General features: G+C 42.0%; 2 protein-coding genes across 4 annotated transcripts; one reads left to right on the forward strand and one right to left on the reverse strand.

Moving 5' to 3' along the window:
- The first annotated feature begins 2 nt into the window (after window positions 1-2).
- Window positions 3-13,033, forward strand: XRCC6 (X-ray repair complementing defective repair in Chinese hamster cells 6). Of its 3 annotated transcripts, none has more exons than XM_010283398.1 (12): window positions 3-117; window positions 257-366; window positions 890-1,028; window positions 2,999-3,253; window positions 4,103-4,286; window positions 5,659-5,845; window positions 7,750-7,918; window positions 8,936-9,097; window positions 10,003-10,132; window positions 10,829-10,929; window positions 11,835-11,948; window positions 12,794-13,033. In XM_010283398.1, the coding sequence occupies exons 1-12, from the start codon at window positions 3-5 to the stop codon at window positions 12,988-12,990; spliced, it is 1,863 nt and encodes a 620-aa protein (XP_010281700.1). In that variant the 3' UTR covers window positions 12,991-13,033. The 3 variants fall into 3 exon arrangements, with proteins under 3 accessions (XP_010281700.1, XP_010281701.1, XP_010281702.1); XM_010283399.1 differs by having other exon boundaries at window positions 3-78; window positions 242-366; XM_010283400.1 differs by having other exon boundaries at window positions 3-75; window positions 245-366.
- Window positions 13,034-16,332: 3,299 nt separating this feature from the next.
- NHP2L1 (NHP2 non-histone chromosome protein 2-like 1 (S. cerevisiae)) lies at window positions 16,333-17,728 on the reverse strand (the record flags this gene model as incomplete). The annotated part of the gene is made up of 2 exons (XM_010283401.1): window positions 16,333-16,595; window positions 17,608-17,728. Coding segments are annotated over 2 exons (384 nt in total), but the record flags the coding sequence as incomplete, so codon positions are not given.
- Between the last annotated feature and the right edge of the window lie 524 nt (window positions 17,729-18,252).

Consider the following 18,252-nt stretch of genomic DNA (forward strand, 5'->3'; position numbering starts at 1 on the left):
CCATGTCGGACTGGGTGTCCTACTACCGGAGCGAGGGGCCAGAGGAGGAGGAGGAGGAGCAGCAGGAGGAGGAGGAGGATGGCGGAGAGGCGGATGATGAGGATGGTGACGAGGTCGGTAAGGCCCCGGAACTCCCTTCCCTCCTGGAGGGCAGCCCGGGGTCCGCTGCCCTCGGGGGTCAGCGGGCTTGGCGCTGCCCGCCTTCAGCGGGCGGAAGGGGGCCGTTGCTAAAAGTGTTTCCCCCCCTCCTCTGTAGCGGACTACAGGTTCTCGGGTCGGGACAGCCTGATTTTCTTAGTCGATGCCTCCAGGGCCATGTTTGAGTCCGACGGGGACGGAGTGACTCCCTTTGACATGACCATCCGGGTAAGGCTGTTCAGAGAGCCTCGGGGGGCTTCACATACACTCCGGGGATCGCCTTTGGCACCGCCAGGGGTATGGCTACCTGGTTGTCGCTCTGCCTGATCTGTTGGTGTAAGGTCCCTGTGAAACTCGAGCGACTCAGATTGCTGAATGGCTGTGGGTTTGGAAAGATCCACACGTTGCCTGGTGGGCCATGTCTAGAGTTCGGTGAGGGAAATATTTATAGAATGAGCAATCAATCCACGTTCAGGGTGGTGTATTTGAGAGATGTTTATTTCATTGATCTTGCTAGTAGAAAGGGAATGCTGATGAAAAAAAACATAAGGCTGTGTGCCGAAAAAAATTCCCTCAAAAAAACAAGATTACAAATTCTTTCTCCTGGTGAATTTAGCTTAAAGTATTTGTCACAGTTCTTTTGTTTGCTAGAGTCTACTTGGATAAGCTGCTATTTGCCAAAGACAAAACTTTTGTACCCTTGCTGCAACTGATTTCCTTCATATTTTAACCTGTGTGCATTGTTTTCCAGTGCATCCGGAGTGTGTATACAAGCAAGATTATTAGTAGTGACAGGGACCTGTTAAGTGTTGTGTTCTATGGTACAGAGAAGAACAAGAACTCAGCAGATTTCAAGCACATCTATGTTCTTCAGGAGCTGGACAATCCAGGTAAAGGCAGTATAGTGATATGAAGGTTATGTAGAAAGGTAGAGTAAGGAAATCTCTGTAGTAGCATTGTTAGTAACTGACCTGTCTGAAAACAAAGAGGTATCAGATAAATAAAAATGTTCCTGTTACTGAGATGTGTTGTTGGAGGGGGATAGTTTTAGAAATTTACTGAAAGCTTAGAAACTTAGTGGTAGCTTAGCTTTTTCTGTTATAGTAGGTTCAGATCCCTTTCCTATGTCTTTTCTTCTATTTTAATGTGGTGGTTCACTTGCTGTCAGCTAAAGCTAAGAGGATCTCAACAGAGCTCTTGAAAGCCCGTCATGTCTCTGCTGTGCTTCAGAAAGGTGCATGTACCTGTGAAGGTATCACGGATTCCAGCTGATGGAGAATATCACAGAATGGCTGAGGTTGGATGGGATTTCTGGAGGTCATCTTGTCCAAGCCCCTGCTCAAGCAGGGTCAGCTAGAGCGGGTTGTCCAGTGTGTTACCTGTTTAGAGCATTCTGTCTCTTATTTTCATAATAAGTTTTACAATTCTTGAATTTAGCTCTTCCATTTTCCTAGAATTTCTTAGAATGACCTAGTATGTGCTTGATAATGAGAGCCAGTTGCTGAATTAGAAAAGGTAGTAGGAGGAGTGCAAAGAATGTATGCTAGTGGTGACAGATTCTCTGACAGCAGAGAGTCTCATGGAGGGATTTTGTCTACTTGCTTTTAATAACAACCTGTATCTCTGACGAGGTTTTATTTTATTGTCTTAACTAGGAGGTGTATGTTAGTGTTCTTGCTATCATGCTTTAATAACGCATGGGATTCTCCTGTAAGAGCTGTGCCTTGTCCTAGTTTCAGAATTAGTTAGTACAGGGGCCTGACAAGATTGCCCTAGGTTCTTCTCCCTTTTCTGGCAGCAAGCACCTTAGGCTTCTCGCTCATCCTTTTTCCTCCTCCTTGCCCTTTTCCCTGTGTTAGAGGCAGTAGCTTTGCCATCCTGATAAAGGCAGTGCAGGTGAAAGGTGGGTGTTGTTAAAAAGGAAGAGAATTATGTATTTGCTGCCCCTGGAGAGCAGCATGTGCTGGAGAAGGAAGAAATACTATAGTTAGTTATTATGTAGTACATAATTATGAATGCTTATGCTGTTAATCAAATGTCATCTGAGGAGATGAAAATAAAATAGTAAATAGGGGAGGAAAAGACATTTTCAGATGAGATTTCAAATACAATAGAACAGAATTAAATAAACAGAATTTGAGTGAAGGACAAAGGAATAACCTCTGCAGAATGCAGTAGCTAAAAAATGAAAGCTTGTCTCCCTTGGTAGAGTTACGGGAGAAAACAGAGAATCTGCTATTAGACGGGTGGGAAAAAGGAGTCATAGTTGGGCTGGAGTAACCTGCAGAGCTTTAAAAAGGCCATGGATACCTGCCCTGAATGTTGCTGTGCTCCATGTGGTGATCTATGGGCTGCATCTAACCTCTGGGTTGATTCTGTGTGGCATGTGGGGCAAGGGAGCAAGAGGAATTCTCCACCTTCCCAATGTGCTGTGGAGATGCAGGATGTTATTTCACCTCCTCTCCTTTCTCTGGTGGTGCAGCAGTCTGCCGTGCCTCTGCAGCAGGTGCAATTGCTGCCTTGCCTGCTGAGCACTTGTCCTTTCAGCGCAGAGGGTTTGCGATACATTGATCCCTGACTGTTTCCCTCCTCCAGCAGGAAGAGCCTCACATTGGTGCCAGGGCACTTTGTGTCCTTTAGGCCCTAGTATGTGCTTTCAAGTGGTAACTGGCATGCGATATTGCAAATGTTAGGCTATGCTGAACAGTCTTCTTAGCCAGGTGTTGGAAGGGCACTGCCACAGAAGTGCTAGGGGACATTACTCAGGTGTCAGCTGCAAGGGACCCTCAGTGCATTTAGAAGAGTTTGTGGTACTTCTTTCAGTATTTCTAATGCATACGAATGCGGTTATTGCCCCTAGGTGCGAAGCGTATTCTAGAGCTGGACCAATACAAGGGAGATAGAGGACGAGTACTTTTCCGTGACACCTTTGGCCACAACGCCGACTATTCACTGGGTGAAGCACTCTGGGCCTGCTCTAATCTCTTCAGTGATGTCCGAGTCAGACTGAGCCACAAAAGGATCATGCTTTTCACCAACGAGGATGACCCTCATGCCAATGACAGTGCTAAAGCCAAGCTGGCCAGGACCAGAGCTGGTGATCTGAGAGACACAGGTCATTATTTTCCCCTTTAATTTCAGGCAGAATAAAAGTGATATATCCTTGCAGCAGATGTTAACTGCATTGCAAATTTGTGATGGAAAAAGAATGTAAAATCATCAGAACTATGGAATCTTTCTGGAGCTTTCTACATTAGAAACTGGGTATATAATCTAAATTAGAAAATCTGTTATCCAATCTGGTATCCCAACAACTAACACTTATTTTCTAGGATCTCTTTTTCTTCTCGGATAGTATAAATCAGGACTTGAGAGGGCTGTGGAAAACAAACTCTATTTTATTATTCCACCATTTTCCAGGAAGGGAATAATAACACTATGTTAACACCAAAGGAAAATTACTTTAATGGCTCCATTTTGAACTAGCTGAAGAACAGCAACCTGAGTTCAGAGACTAGAGAGCAAATGATTCACTATTTCAGCTATGTAACTGGGAAAACCAGTGTTTTTGGAGTTCAGCAGATGTGCTGGATCTAGAAGCTGTGAGGCTGCCTTAATCCATTAGCCCTTATAACTGGGAAAGGGGAATTTCTGTACTTCCCTCAATGCCTGAGGTAAGATTATGTTTTGTAGGAGCTTCTGAGAGCTGCTTCATACACAGTGTTGTCCAGATTCTTAATTAGGGAGGAAACATTTTCTATGCTACGTTGTTTTGAGTGAAGCTGAAGAATGCCTTTTGCCTCTGTCCCTAGAAACTTTCACATCTGGTGCAGATGGCAATTTGGATTTTATTCTTGCTTAAGTTCTCTGCTTAGATAGAGAAATCTCAGAGTGTTGAGAAACAGGCGATGCAAGAAAAAAGCAGTTTCTGTGATTCTCCTTCTATCTCTTAAATTGTTTCTAGGTATCATCCTGGACTTGATGCACTTGAAGAAGCCTGGAGGGTTTGCTATCTCTTTGTTCTACAGGGATATCATAAACATAGCAGAGGATGAGGACGTTGGAATCCAACCTGAGGAGTCAGGGAAACTGGAACATCTCATGAAGAAAGTACGAGCAAAGGAGACAAAGAAACGGACTTTAGTCAGGTTTGTGCCTAGTTACGATATTTCATTCACTGAAGGCACCCGATGTTATTTTTAGACTGCATCTCGCCTCCCTCTTCTGGAATGATTGGTCTATAAAGGTATCAGTGCTTAACATTCCTCAGTCCTAATTCCTTATTCCAAGACTGGTGTTTCTTTTGTAGCTTCCAAGGGTGTTTGTCCTTGGTGGATGAAAAGAGTGGAGAGTGAAGTTAGGCCTTCTTTTTTGCTCTGTGTAATATCTCCTGTATTGACCTTGGCCAGAAATGATAATTTTTCAAAAAATTACATCATTGCCAAGTAAAATACTTCTAAAAAAACCTGTGCCATGTAAAATGGTCAGTTTATAGTGAAATCTGATTGAACTGAGGCTTTTCTTACTAATGTTAACTTAGAAAAAATTAATCTCAATGTGACTGGTAGGTATTTTGGCCTATTATTAAATAGTAATATGTGGCCAGTCTGTCTAGGCACTTGGTGTGGCTTCACACAGCCTTGATATTTCTGATCTCCTACTGAAAGATTAGAGATACTTACAGAGATATTAAAGGGATCTTGACAAAGCAGACAGAAAGTATTTTTGGAACCACGTAGTCCATAACAGTTGTTTTTTTAAATGAGTGAGTTCATAGCAGAGTGATGTGGAAGCAAAGCAAGGGAATGAACTTCACAGCCTAGTTTTTTTTAATATATATTAAAAAAAAATCCCAACCTGAGGTGTTGTCACTGGCATTCTTGCTCCTGTGCACAGCTCTATTTTCCTCTTCTGGGAATGTTCCTCAAGTTTTTTAATAATTGAGTAGAAGAATCTCGTACCAGTGATACCATTTAGAGGAGAGGAAGTAACATGCACAGTAATTCACTGTTCTGCTCTGAGAACCTGAAGATTACCTCTAATTTTAAACCTTTACTTCTGAATTTCTCTTTAACTTCTGACTATTTTTTTTCTTAAATTGTGGTATTGTTTGTCTTGATGGGGTTCTTTTGGGGAATTTTTCCTTCTGCATGAACAGCTGTGTGAATTCAGAGGTCACATTGCATTAAGCACAAGTGAGGTGCCCAAATGTGAACTTGTCCTGTGCTCTGCTTGAGCGTAGCTGCCCTTCAGAGTGAGAAAAGGTGAAAGAAATATGGTAAACTGTTTGTGTTAAATAAATTTAAATATTTTTTATGACCAGATGTGATAGCATTGCAAGAATGTTTTCATACCAGTGAGATTATGACTCAAGTAATAGTATGTTTCCAGAGATACATGTGATTTTGAGGGTAGGAGAATAGGAGGAGGTCAGAGCAAATAAGTTGTCTGAGGAGATGATTGTCTTTTGCAAAAGTGAACTTTTGGAAGTCTCAAGTCTGTATCTGTTTTTTTACACAGGTTAAATCTGTATCTGAACAAAGATCTGTCGCTTTCAGTTGGTGTTTACAACCTTGTTCAAAAAGCTTATAAGCCCTATCCAGTGAAGCTTTATCGGGAAAGTAATGAACCGGTTAAAACAAAAACAAGGATGTTTAATGGAAAAACAGGCAGCTTGCTTCTGCTTAGTGACACAAAAAGGGCTCAGGTAACGTACTGATTGTGTGCCTGTCTCTGTGATGTGGAGGAGGACATGCAGATCCTCTTGCTGCTTTTGTTTGTATTTCACTTTCAAGAACAGATGCAGAAATATTTACATCTGTATGCCCCTGGGCATAGTCTGGTCACTTTGTAAGCTATGCAGAATGAGAGTGGGTTGTTTCTCTGGTATGACTCAAGGGAAAGCATAGTTGCTGGTGGAATTGCACTCAGGGACACTGGTCATTTCTTTCTGTAAGGCAGTACCAGGTTGTCAGAGCCTGACCTTGTCACTGAAATCGGGAATAAACCTCGTAACACCAATGTAGTGTTAAAAGGCAGGCATTCTTTATTCACAGCGCCAGGAACACGGGGGATAGCTCCTCCCAAAATCGTGTTCCTTCAATCAGTCTAAGAAACATTCTTTTATAGATATACAAATACATATTCATTATCCTCTATACAATGATTGGTTAAAAATTCTTCGCCTAACATGTAAATGACTATGCATGCTCACTATAATTTTCTAAAAATTGACTTCCTTGATCTTTTGAGTCGGAGGGTTTCTTGAGTGGGTAGTCCTTGAGTCGGTGGTCGCTATGTCCCCTCGCCCGAATTACCTTTCCTACAAAGTTCATTTAAACTTGGCAACACTAAGTAGGCCTTCATGGGCTGTCGGTCCGATAAGTAATTATTCATTCTACAGTCTTTTGTTTCAAGACAACAAAATTACATTTCATTAAACCATTGTCTAGATGAAACTGACCAAGTTGTTCCTTCTGCCTAGTTACTCATTATTAAAACAAAACATAGTACTATAATCACAATATTACACATCAATTGATTCCTTGATAATTAAATCAAGATGGAAAGGGTTAAGTGGGTTCTTGAGCAGCATTGCTGGTGCATAACCTGTTCCTATAGTTACATTTTTACAACTTATCACTAACCTATTTTCTAATTATTGTTTGATTCCCCCATCACCTTGGTTACAACCTTATCTGGCCTTGTGCTATTGTTGCTGGTGCTATCTTTTGTTTCATTAAGAACAGATTTTGTCCATTTTATTAAACATTTAAATGTGAATCACAGGGGGGGTGGAGCTCTTTTCCAAACAAACAAAAAAAAGCATGTTACCTTTGTGTTGTTATTTTGTTCTTTGCTTTGCCTTCCTGCTTGATAGTTTGGCTGATGTAGATTGAATGTCAAATTCTGTTTAGGCACAGCCTTATTTTGAAGCAGGGTATGCAGTTGCTAGGTATATTGTCACAAGTGCACTTTGTGTGTCCTTCCATGCCAAAGGCTTTTAAACTTGTTGTCTTAAATAAACTTAATATTTAATCTTATACTGGACATTAATTTCTTGAAATAAAGTACAGAAGATGAACAGCTGAGTATTAACTGATATCTAACTTTAGCAGCTGGACTACAATATGTTTTCATTTTTGTGATGTATGAATGACGCTTCAAAAGCATTGTTTCCGGGTCTCTGTTTCTGCCAGGAGTAGGTAGCTGACATGCATCTGCTGAAGCAAGTTTAGAATCAGACAGGACCTCTAAAAATGTCTGGTTCAACTCAGCCCAGAGCAAGACTCACAAAACCAGATCAGGTCGCTCAGGGTTTGTTTGGGACAGCTCTGAAGAGCTCCAGTGATGAGATGTGACAGCCTCTTGTGCCAAGGCTTAACTGTTGTCTTAGGAAAGTGCATTTTGCTAATGCCCAGGTGGACTTTCCCTTGGGATAGTGGTCACAGACTGTGACTTGCCATTTCAGTGTATGCTAATGATGAGCGTTTGCTCCATCTTGTCTATAACCCTCTTCCAGTAGTGGAAGACAGCAATTGCATTCTCTTCCTCTTCCCCTCCACCTTTTTTTATGCTGGCAGCACTGCTATCTGTTCTTCCCTGGTTTAGACATACGGAAACCGCCAGATTGTGCTGGAGAAAGAGGAAACAGAAGAATTAAAACGGTTTGATTCTCCGGGCTTGTTTCTGATTGGCTTCAAACCACTTTCAATGCTAAAACAGCACCACCATATCAAGCCCTCCCAGTTCATCTATCCTGAGGAGTCTGTAGTAAGTGGTAAGTAAAGATGGCAAGAGAAGATTCACCACCTTGCAGTAGGGTAACCAGCTGATTCATAGGCTGTTTGAGTAGAGATCATTGAGTGTAAAGTATTTGTCTACCTTAAAAACTTGCCAATGTTAAAAAGTATAGAATTAACTGTTATTGCCCCTCTCAGCTGCAGTTAATTCTTGTTTTCTTCAATAGCAGAAGAGCCGATTGGGCTTCATGTTTCATCCGCCATGACAAGCAGCTAAACAAATGAAGCAGATGTAGTCTAGTGAAGCTGTTTTTAAGTCCATATCAGCTAAGAGTGAGAACACAATACTTGGGAAGTACCGTTGAATTAACACCTTACGGGCTTGTAAAGAGAGAAGGAGAGGATGCTTAGGACTGCTTTTTCTCCCTTTTTATGTGTATATGTAAGTCTGCTTATCTAGAAATATAGTATCAATCAATCCTAAGCTGCAGTCGTGAAGAAAAAACTCCAGTGCCTCAGTCTTCCAGTGGATAAAGAGGGCTGAGTTATGACCAGATGCTTTGCGTTTTCTGACTAAAGAAGAACCTTTACACTAGCTTCTCTAGCTTAGCAGTTTGCTGAATCAAACACTTACATGTCAGTCTTTTGCTGACTATTATATCTGGTAAAATACAAAGCAAACTTGTGCCTTGAGAGGAATATTGCAGTCTGAATTCTTAGCGTGTTACTTCTGTCCTAAGACATGTTGATACTATGATGTCCCACCAGACCAGAAGGAGTCTTTGTAGATACCTGTTCCCAATTTTCAACTGTATTTCATTGCTCAGATGCTAGTGATTTCAGTTATTTCACCAGAACAATCACTGCTCTGGGCAGGAGAGACACTTAATTATTTAATTTTCAAGGGATCCACCTTCCAAAAGTTGTTTTTTACCTCTGGAATATTGCAAGCATTTCAAAGGAGTCACAGGTTTTGAAACTGTAATACCTAGGGTTACGTTTCTGAACAAAGGAGCAAAGCTGTCAATCTGACCAATACAGTCTTTACTCTGCAGGGAGTACAACGCTATTTAATGCCTTACTGATGAAGTGCCTGGAGAGAGAGGTGATGGCACTGTGCAGATACACCATGCGCCAGAACACGCCCCCTCGCTTCGTGGCCCTGGTTCCCCAGGAGGAAGAGTTGGATGAGCAGAGAGTGCAGATAGCCCCTCCAGGTATGGGAAGAGACGCTGCCTTTCCCTGCACGATTGGATGCAGTCGGCATAATAGCCTCCTGTATTGCGTGAAAATATTCGTAGTGTTGCTCCCCCTAAAACTGGTGAGGGTGCTTTCCAACATGCCTTTTCTTCAGTTTTGTCATTGTAAATATCTGATGTTGAATCTGTGTTAAAACCCTAGTTGCATCAGTGCTTGCTTGGGTGTTACATGGCTGCAATATTTTCCCTCCTCTTCTTAGCAGATTCAATTAACTGATCTAAAAAATTAAAAGCCCTTTTTTTTTTTGTTTGCTAACTAGATGCAATGTCTTTCTCTGCATTTTATTGTATCCTTGGATACATTTTAAAGCATTAAATAAATAATCTTATATACTGAGCCTCACACCTTACCAGCTGAGTGGGGAACGATTAGGGAGCAAAGGCACACTTGTTCTGTTTTGCATTTTTTCACCTTTTTAACTTGAAAATCATCTGCTAGGAGGATGTAAAGTAGAAGAATAACTCTGCTTGTGGATGAAATAAAGCATTTCAGAAATAACATGTGGGCATTAACTTAATTTTCAGTCGAGCTTTTTTCAAGTCTCTGGTAAGACCTGGGGAAGGTGGACAAGTTGATCTGTCTAAAAAGCAGGTTACCAGTTTCAAGCTATTAGCTATGCATTTAGTTCGAGTGTCTTTCAAAAAGCCATTAGTGATGTTGGTTATGTACATTGAGATTGGGATTGAGTGTCATGTTGTAGGTACTAGGAGGTATTATGAATTGCTGTTGTTTACAACAAAATGTCTAGCTAGTTTGGGGAGTCATCAGACTCAGCTATAAGCATCTTGGTCTTTGCCATAAATTATTGTTCTGAGGCCATGGTTCTGCGTAACTGTTCTCCTGCTCTCTGTCTTCTGTGTAGGTTTCCACATCATTTTCCTACCATATGCAGATGACAAACGGAATGTTGATTTTACAGAAAAGGTGCCAGCCAGTCAAGAGCAGGTGGACAAAATGAAGGAAATAATTCAAAAACTCCGTTTCAAGTACAGGTACATGGAGAAGAATAGCATGTGGGGGTGGGGGAGGTGGCATGGGGAAGAAAGCACAACAGTTGCTCTCTCTGTTGCACACATTGTTCAGCTGTGGTGTCCATGAGATGACATTTTGATGCAAATTGCTTCCCTTTGCAGTAGCTTTGTCCAAACTTTATTCTTAATCATTCTGGATACCCAGATGCCACATGTTTTATGTAGCACATTCTGGAGTTCTTTATAGAATTGCTCTTGTTCTCTGGGCTGTTGTCATTTGTTGCAGAGGTATCACATTTTATTGTGGCTCTGTCAATCTATTGCAGATCAGACCTGGATCGTTTAAATTGGAGCACTTTAGAGAGAATAGTTAGGCTTTTTTCATTATTGATAGGATAAATTTCAGGAAGTGCTTTTATGGGAGATTTTTTCATAGGTGTGTGGAAAGTAGCGTAACTATTGTTAAACTAGAATGCCACTGTTTCCTTTCATCTCGCACAGCTTTCAAAGTCTTGCACAGCTTTCTAATGCTATGGATGCATGACAGGATAGTGATTCAGCAGGTAAATTGAAAAGAGGAAAAGCAGTTCTTCCGATGAGATGGATTTTGTGTGGGAAAGAGGGCAGTTTTACTTAGAAATAAGCTGGTGGTAGATCTTACGTGTCTTGCCTGTCTTCTTGGCAGCATGCATTGACATTTTGGGGGATTCTTGACAGGACTGGCAGCTTTGAGAACCCAGTTTTGCAGCAGCACTTCAGGAATCTGGAGGCTTTGGCACTGGATATGCTGGAACCAGAACAAGCTAAGGATCTTACAAGTGAGAATTATTGGTGGGTGTGAAGGGAGGTGGGGTAGAGAGCTCTTGTCCTTGTCCGTTCTAAGTCAGAGACATGCTACTACAAACCGAAATGTCTTTTAAAAAAATACTGTAGTTGTGTGCAGTTCCAAAATGTAGAATTCTGGATGTGTCCATTCTAAAATATTGAAACCTTACTTTCTAATGCTATTACTCTTAAGATAAAGGAATAATAGATCACTTTACCCTCCAAAAATAAAATTTAATCACTTTTTTTAATAATGACAAATGTTTTCTCTGAAATTCCTCTCTTCAAGAGTCTGGTTAATATTTCAGTCTGATAAATGGGCAGAATTACTTACAGAATTATTCTGCTAGGAGGCAATGATGCCACCCTGTGGCTGTGAGAGTTGCTGTATACGAATATCTTGTCAAAGGATAGAAACCTACTCCTGAAGGGGAAGTTCCTTGAATAATGTTAGAGTAACTACTTGTCTCTTCTGAAGTGATACCTAACAAATAATCTAGGTCCCAGTGCTAGATATCATACCAATACAGAAACAAGCTGTTCTGCCTCAAACTACTTGTAGCCTGTAGCATTTTAAATGTTTGAGATTAGACCTAGGTAACAGTGCAACCACGTAGGAGATCTATATCACTTCCACCACGTCAGTTTTGTTCTGTGTATGTTACCTGTTCAGGGGTATTTGTGAGACAATTACATGTGTATAATACAAATTCTTGATATTATCAAGAGCTAATTTCTCATTTGTGATTATCATAACGTAACTCTTTGCATTTTGCATGCTCACAAGACGCTTGCATGCTAGCTATCACTGAAGCACAATTATATGTGGTGGTAGCCTCATTCGGACTTTCCTGTGATCATTCCATTTTTGAGAGAGCAAATCTTTCTCTTTTGCCAGTGCCGAAGTCTGAAGAGATGAACCACAGGCTGGGCGACCTGGTAGAGGAGTTTAAGCAGCTGGTTTATCCCCCTGATTACAATCCTGATGGGAAAGCTATAAGGCGAAAAGCAGGTAGGTAATGATAGTGCAGATGCATAACACTGTGGCTGTATTCTTTGTTTAGAGGCTTCTGCATTTTCAGTTTGTCTGAGAGTTTAGAGAACCTGCTTGTGCAACAACTCTCTTTACACATCTCCACAACAAAGAGGACTTATATCCAGCGGTGATTCTTAGGGAGTAGAGGATATTGTGGTATCCAGCTAGAGAACTGCTGGAATGAGAAACCACTTAGTGAAAACCCGTAGCAGTATAGGAAGCAATGTGGGTAAATTAGTGTGTGTGTGTGTATATATATATGTAGAGTACATATATATATATATTATTGTGTGTATTTATATATTTATTATCTTTGTTTTTTATGACAGAGTAGTAAAATCATTCTTGCTTTCAGTTTGTATTCCGGGTTGAGGAAGCAGACTTTTATGCATGGGCTATTTAGCAAGTACAAGATGGGCATCTTTAGGTCTAAATATTTAAGTAATGCTGACTACATGTGTGGTTGGAACTTTGCACAAAGTGGGAGCGTCAGTTAGCTGAGCTCCCTGTGAAATAAATGCATTCTGCTGTCTAGGTGAGAATCCCGTAACAGTTTCATTTGGGAGCTATTTTCCATCAGAACATGAAATTTCATACTCGAGTTTGAGATCGCTCCTGTCAATGAAATACAGTATCACCTACGTAGTGAGTGACACCTACTTTGTAAAACAAAATGCGGAAACTAGGTCTGTGAGCGTGTAGGTAGCTGTTAAAGTACCATGTGCTAACAGCCATTAACTGTGGTATGTATAAAGAAACGTTGATGTCTTGCTATTAAGAAACTTTTTTCTATCTTGGTGATCTAAAATTTATCTTTATAGCTTCTGATGGTCCAACTGAGAAGAGGCCCAAGGCAGAAGTCTCAGAAGATGAGCTGCGCAGTCATGTGCAGAAGGGCACTCTAGGCAAGCTCACTGTACCTGTTCTGAAGGACGCATGCAGGTTTTACCGGCTGAAGGGTGGGGGGAAGAAGCAGGAGCTCATGGATGCACTAACCGAATACTTTAATAAGCACTAAGCAGGAGCAGAAGGCCCTGGTTGAATTCCATCTGCTTAAAGTTTTGGTTGTCTTATGTGGATGCTGTGTCTGTTTAATCTTGCTGAATCTAGCAGCGGAGAAACTTTTTACTTTTAGGTGTGAAACGTGTCTGCAAACTTGGATTCTGTTCACGGTAGCCAAAGCCAGAATTAAATTCCCTGCTAACTCAGGTCACCCACTGCAAGTAAACACAGTTGTGCCTTCCTGGTTTTATAATAAAAGTTTTTTTGGACTTCGTACTTTGCAATACTGGCTATACCATCTTTGCATCATAAAGACAGCAAAACGCACTTCAGTATAAGAAAACAGAATGATCTGTGTTAATGGCACCACATGAATTCAAGCAGCAGGTCAGGTCTGTGTACTAAACAGAGGGTATAAATGTGGTGTATTACTCTCTTACTCTCTAGAACAGCCAGTCAGTATCAGTACTTGTAATCAAATTGGGTTCTTTTCCACCATCGGCATTATAAAGATTACCAGTGGATCATAAAGGAGAAAATCATTACTGGGAAGCAGTAGCCATTCCTCTGGGCAAAAAGCCAGCACTTCACCGAGGTGCACAGCCAGGTCTTCCATTTTTAAATGGTAATAGCAAAAGCTGGCTTAAAAAAAAAAAAAAAAGTCATGTTCCCTGGAAGGCTGCGAGCACTTACCCCAATTAAATTACTGAGATGGCATAGCGCTTTTCCACCTCTGTAGCAAGTATGAGTCAGACTATTGTGTAGACTTCCGTACTTAAATCTGTGCTTTAAAAATAGAAAAATAGCAAGTTGAAGAGAGCAGCCCTTGTTACCTCTGGTATTTTTATTTTTTTAATCGTACTTATGGAGGCTGCATCTGGGCTATGTTTTGGTTTTTAAACTTCCACACCTGGCCTGTCCTACTTGTCTTGCAGTGCAAAATGACTAGAACCAATAAACAGTCATTGCCTTTGCTCTAGGAAACAGTACTAACTGTTTAGCTAAACTGTAGCTTTCTATGGGATGCATGAGGTGTCCATTTTGGTCTGTGTGGTGTTTTAGTGTTCAGGGATTTCTGTGTTTGGCACACAAATTATTAAGCAACTTATCGAAGAATTAAGTCATCTGTTAAGGTTGCGCCAGTGCTGTAGTGTGGCACATGTATGGGAGCCAGCTGTGACCACTCTCTTGGCACTCTGACCACCCTTGCTGTGCCAGTACGCTGCTCACTTCTACCTCCACAGCTCCTCAGAAAAGCAGTTAGCCCATGTTGAGCTCTGCAGTATTAAAGCTGTGTAGTCTATTATACTTCCAATCACTCTGCATCATAGTACTTATTTTTAATAAAGATTTGTCTAAGCAATCAATTTATTTTGCCCTTCAGCAAAGTTACTGTAAATGCTTGTCTTGGCAAGACTTGAACGCAGTAAAATAGTGAGACTATCCTGTCCTTAATTCTGTGCATGTTCATTCCCCAAGTGCCTTTGTTAACTTCTCTCTTGGCTTGCTAACCCCTAGGCACAATGTTTTCCAGGCTTTGGATGATTACAGCATGTTTTCTCTAGGTTATTAGATCTTCCTCCTGGCCTTTTTTTTTTAAGCAGGCTGTTGTAGTAAACAGAAATTCAACAGGTATGGTGATGGAAGGCTTCAGAGCAGAAAATTAAGATAGTTTTGCTTGCTCAAGAATCCTTTATTTCTGCTCCTTATGTGCTTTGTCTTACATCAGCTGTCTTGGCATGGTACAATAGGGAAAGTCCTTTGCAAAGCTGTGGTTTTAAACACAACTAGCTCAACAGTCATCATCAGTAGAAGTGAACAACAGCATTTCTAAACTTTTATACAAATGAAAGGGCTCTAAAATCTTTCTATTAGGTTCACCTCAGGAAGGATATTAGTGATCAGCCATTTACAAAAATACACAGACATGATTTGTTACCAGTCTTTCGTGAGCCGGTTTCACCTGCTTGGGATGTACTTACTAAAGGTATGAAGTTAGTGTCTCTGTGGAAACATTACAGGAGAACTTATTTTCCCTTCTGCTGTTGTACCTATTGGTCTTTCTGTGCTAGCTGTGCTTTGGCATGCTGCAATACAAGATAGGTTTGATATGACCCATTCCAACACAGAGGTTTAGACTTCTACTCAGAGCAGTAAGTGGATTTATTACACAATATGCATATAACTAAAGCTAGCTCCATAAACCCACCACTAATCCAGAAATCCTGGTGGTGCTTCACGCTCTTCTAGAACATGAGATTATCTAACATTCTCTTCTTGAGATACAGGTTATTTTATCTGAAAAATTACTTGCTCTCTGTTGCCTTGGCCATGACTTGAAGGGTTTGTCTTTAGTCAGGTGACTATAGTACAGCAGCTTTCCTAAAAGCCACAGGTCAGCCACACTTACTTGTCAGCCACAGCAGGCTGCTCTCTACCATGTGCTTTGTACTTCAATGCCATAGGCAGCCCAAGCTCATTGATACAGTCCACAAAGAAAATCTGAAGGAGTATGAACTACTACACTGCAGCAGCCTTTAGGCCATCTCTGAGCGCTTTAGTTTTACAAGTAGGAACACTTCAGTTAGTTGCAAATGCCTCCCCGAGGGAATGACAATTATATTTAGCTTTGTCAGCAATTTTATTTTTCTTAAAAAGTCAGTATTTAAAAATAAGCGAGGTAAGAGATTTCCCCTTGTGCGCTGCCATAAGATTTCTGCTCCCCGTACACCTCTTACAGAAGTCTCTCGTCCAGTTTCAGGAAGGGCTGTGCCATGTGTACTGATCTTGTCTCAGTCCACTGCTACACAGTAGCTGCTGCCTGCCTTCTACATGGTGTATGCTCCGTCATCACTTAAAGCAACAAGCCCAGCAGTCTGCATGCACACCCTATGCAGGGAACTGACATGCCTTATCCTCAGTAGACTAAACCATTCAGAAACAGAGAGTTACTCACACCTGTTAGAGGCTGAAGCTCAGCAGAAACACTGCAACGCAGAGTAAGCTAACGGGTAGGTTAAAAAAAAGCCCTGGGCAGGCAGACATGGAGATAAGGGGGCAGGGGGAGGTGGGGTGGTGATCTTGTTTTTCTTTTTTTCTTTCTTTTAAGCATCAAACAGGAAATACAGTTGTATAATCACTTTTCAAAAAGTAATACAAGGAGAATGAATGTGTTGGAGTAGAATTATAGAGAAGAAGGGGGAGGAGAGAAACACTCAGAATTAAGCCATTATTAAACAAAAATGTGGTGTTTTGAAATGAAACACTGGTATCAAAACTATTATCTCAACTGAAGCTAGACATTAATTCCCCCTGACTTCAACTTTCCTATTCCACACACGCTTAAATGCATGGGCATTTAGACCAACAGTCTTTCTATAGCTTGCTGGACAGACTGGATCTGAGGCTTTAGCTGCGATCCTTCCTTGATGGTGATGGAGCACGCGATGACTGGCCGGGAAACACCACATGCCCGCCCCAGGGCTTGCTTGGAGCGCACAAACACATAAGGTACATTCTTGTCCTCACAGAGAAGAGGGAGGTGCAAGATGATTTCCAAGGGCTCCGCATCTGCCGCCATCACAATGAACTCCGCTATCCCTCGGTTCAGTGTTTTGGTGGCTGTGAAAGAAACTGAAGAGTTAAGTCTAGGTCCTTCTAGGAAGCACATCTAATGAAAAACGTTAGGAGATGTTGAAATTGGCACAAAAAAGAGGATCTAGTGGTAGCATGAGGACAGGCCAAAGGAAAATGGCAGCTATAGGGCCAGGGAGGGGGTTATTCACAGGGTCGCACCTGGGGTATTCTGCACAGCATTGCCGTCAAGCACAGCAGAGAGATTCATGAGGGAGCAAGACCAGCATAGGGCTGCTGGTGGGTAGGGGGCTGCACCATGGATGAGGGGAGACTGAGGGAGCTGGGTTTGGTTAGCCTGGAGAAGAGAGGGCCGAGGTGGGAGCAGGACAGGGGATATAGCTGCTGTCTTCTACTACTACTTCAAGGGAACTGCGGAGCAGATGGAGCCAGACTGTCCTCATGCGTGCACAGGAAAAAGGACAAGTTGCAGACTGTGACTGTTAACTCAGGGAGATGCTGGGGACATGCTGGAATTTTACATCCGCCCCCCTGTATGAAGAGTTTAAGCCATGGGACATAGGTGCCGAGAGATTGTGGAGCTTCTATCATTACGGATTGTTTTTTTAGAAGCGTGACTAGGCACAGCCCTGAGCAACCTGATCCAACTGCGAAGGGAGGTGCTCTCTAGAGCAGGTTGCACTAGAGACCTCCAAGAGGTCCCCTCGAATGCAAATCTTTTTATAATTCTAAACTGGCTAGGCATCTGGTAATCCCAGTGCCACACCACCACATGCATGATCAAAGGACACGCACCAGGAACATGGTTTGGGCATCTACCAGAACTGTATATAAATGCTGAAGAGATTACAGCTTAGTTCTGTCCCTGAATATTGCTTAAGCAAGCTAGAAGGAGGAGGAAGGAGAGGGACACTCGCAATATCCAGATCAATGTACCGTTAGTGGCTCACCACTAGAAAGAAGAGACAACTTTAAGTCACAGCTTCTCACAAAATCCTTGCTATGATTTCTAGCACACTTTGCAACACACAGGTCTCACCTTCATTGGCTCCCTTGCGTAGCTGCTTATAGTTGCAGGATTGCTGCACAAGATCCAGCAGCGTTTTGGTGAGCTGTGCATCAGCCAGGGGGTAAGCTTTGGGATTCACTTCTGCCTCACTCTAGAGAAAGGAAAGAGTATTAAAAGAGGAGCAAAGGAGGCTTTGTTCTGAACAACACTACGCAGGCATCACGCCCACCACGTATATTGGCTGCTGGAGTCACCTCACCATTCTCAGCTGCTCTGCACATGCACTAAAAATCCCACAGCATTTTATTTATAAAAAGGGATTCTTGTATTCAAAGTAATAAACAGCCAATTTAGATGCTGCAAACTAGCAGCACTGAACTTACAGGACAGTCTTCAGGCATTTGCTACCACAGATACTAGATAAAATGAAGCGTTCTGCTGCACAAGGAACAAACACCTGCCAGCAGCAAATTAACAAGCTCAGACATGAGTTTTCAAGAAATCCCGAGAAGAGCACGTATCAGGTTTGTTTCTGCAAATTACAAGTAGCTTCTAAACGTTAACATCAACGGCGTGGTGGAACAGCAAGGAAGTCACAAGCGGCACTGACAACCGGCACTGGCAGAACGGGAACTTCTGCAGCTCCCGCCGCCGCCAGCACCTGGCAGGGTGACC

Source organism: Phaethon lepturus, unplaced genomic scaffold (assembly GCF_000687285.1).
Source record: "Phaethon lepturus isolate BGI_N335 unplaced genomic scaffold, ASM68728v1 scaffold31583, whole genome shotgun sequence".
Lineage (NCBI taxonomy): Eukaryota > Metazoa > Chordata > Aves > Phaethontiformes > Phaethontidae > Phaethon > Phaethon lepturus.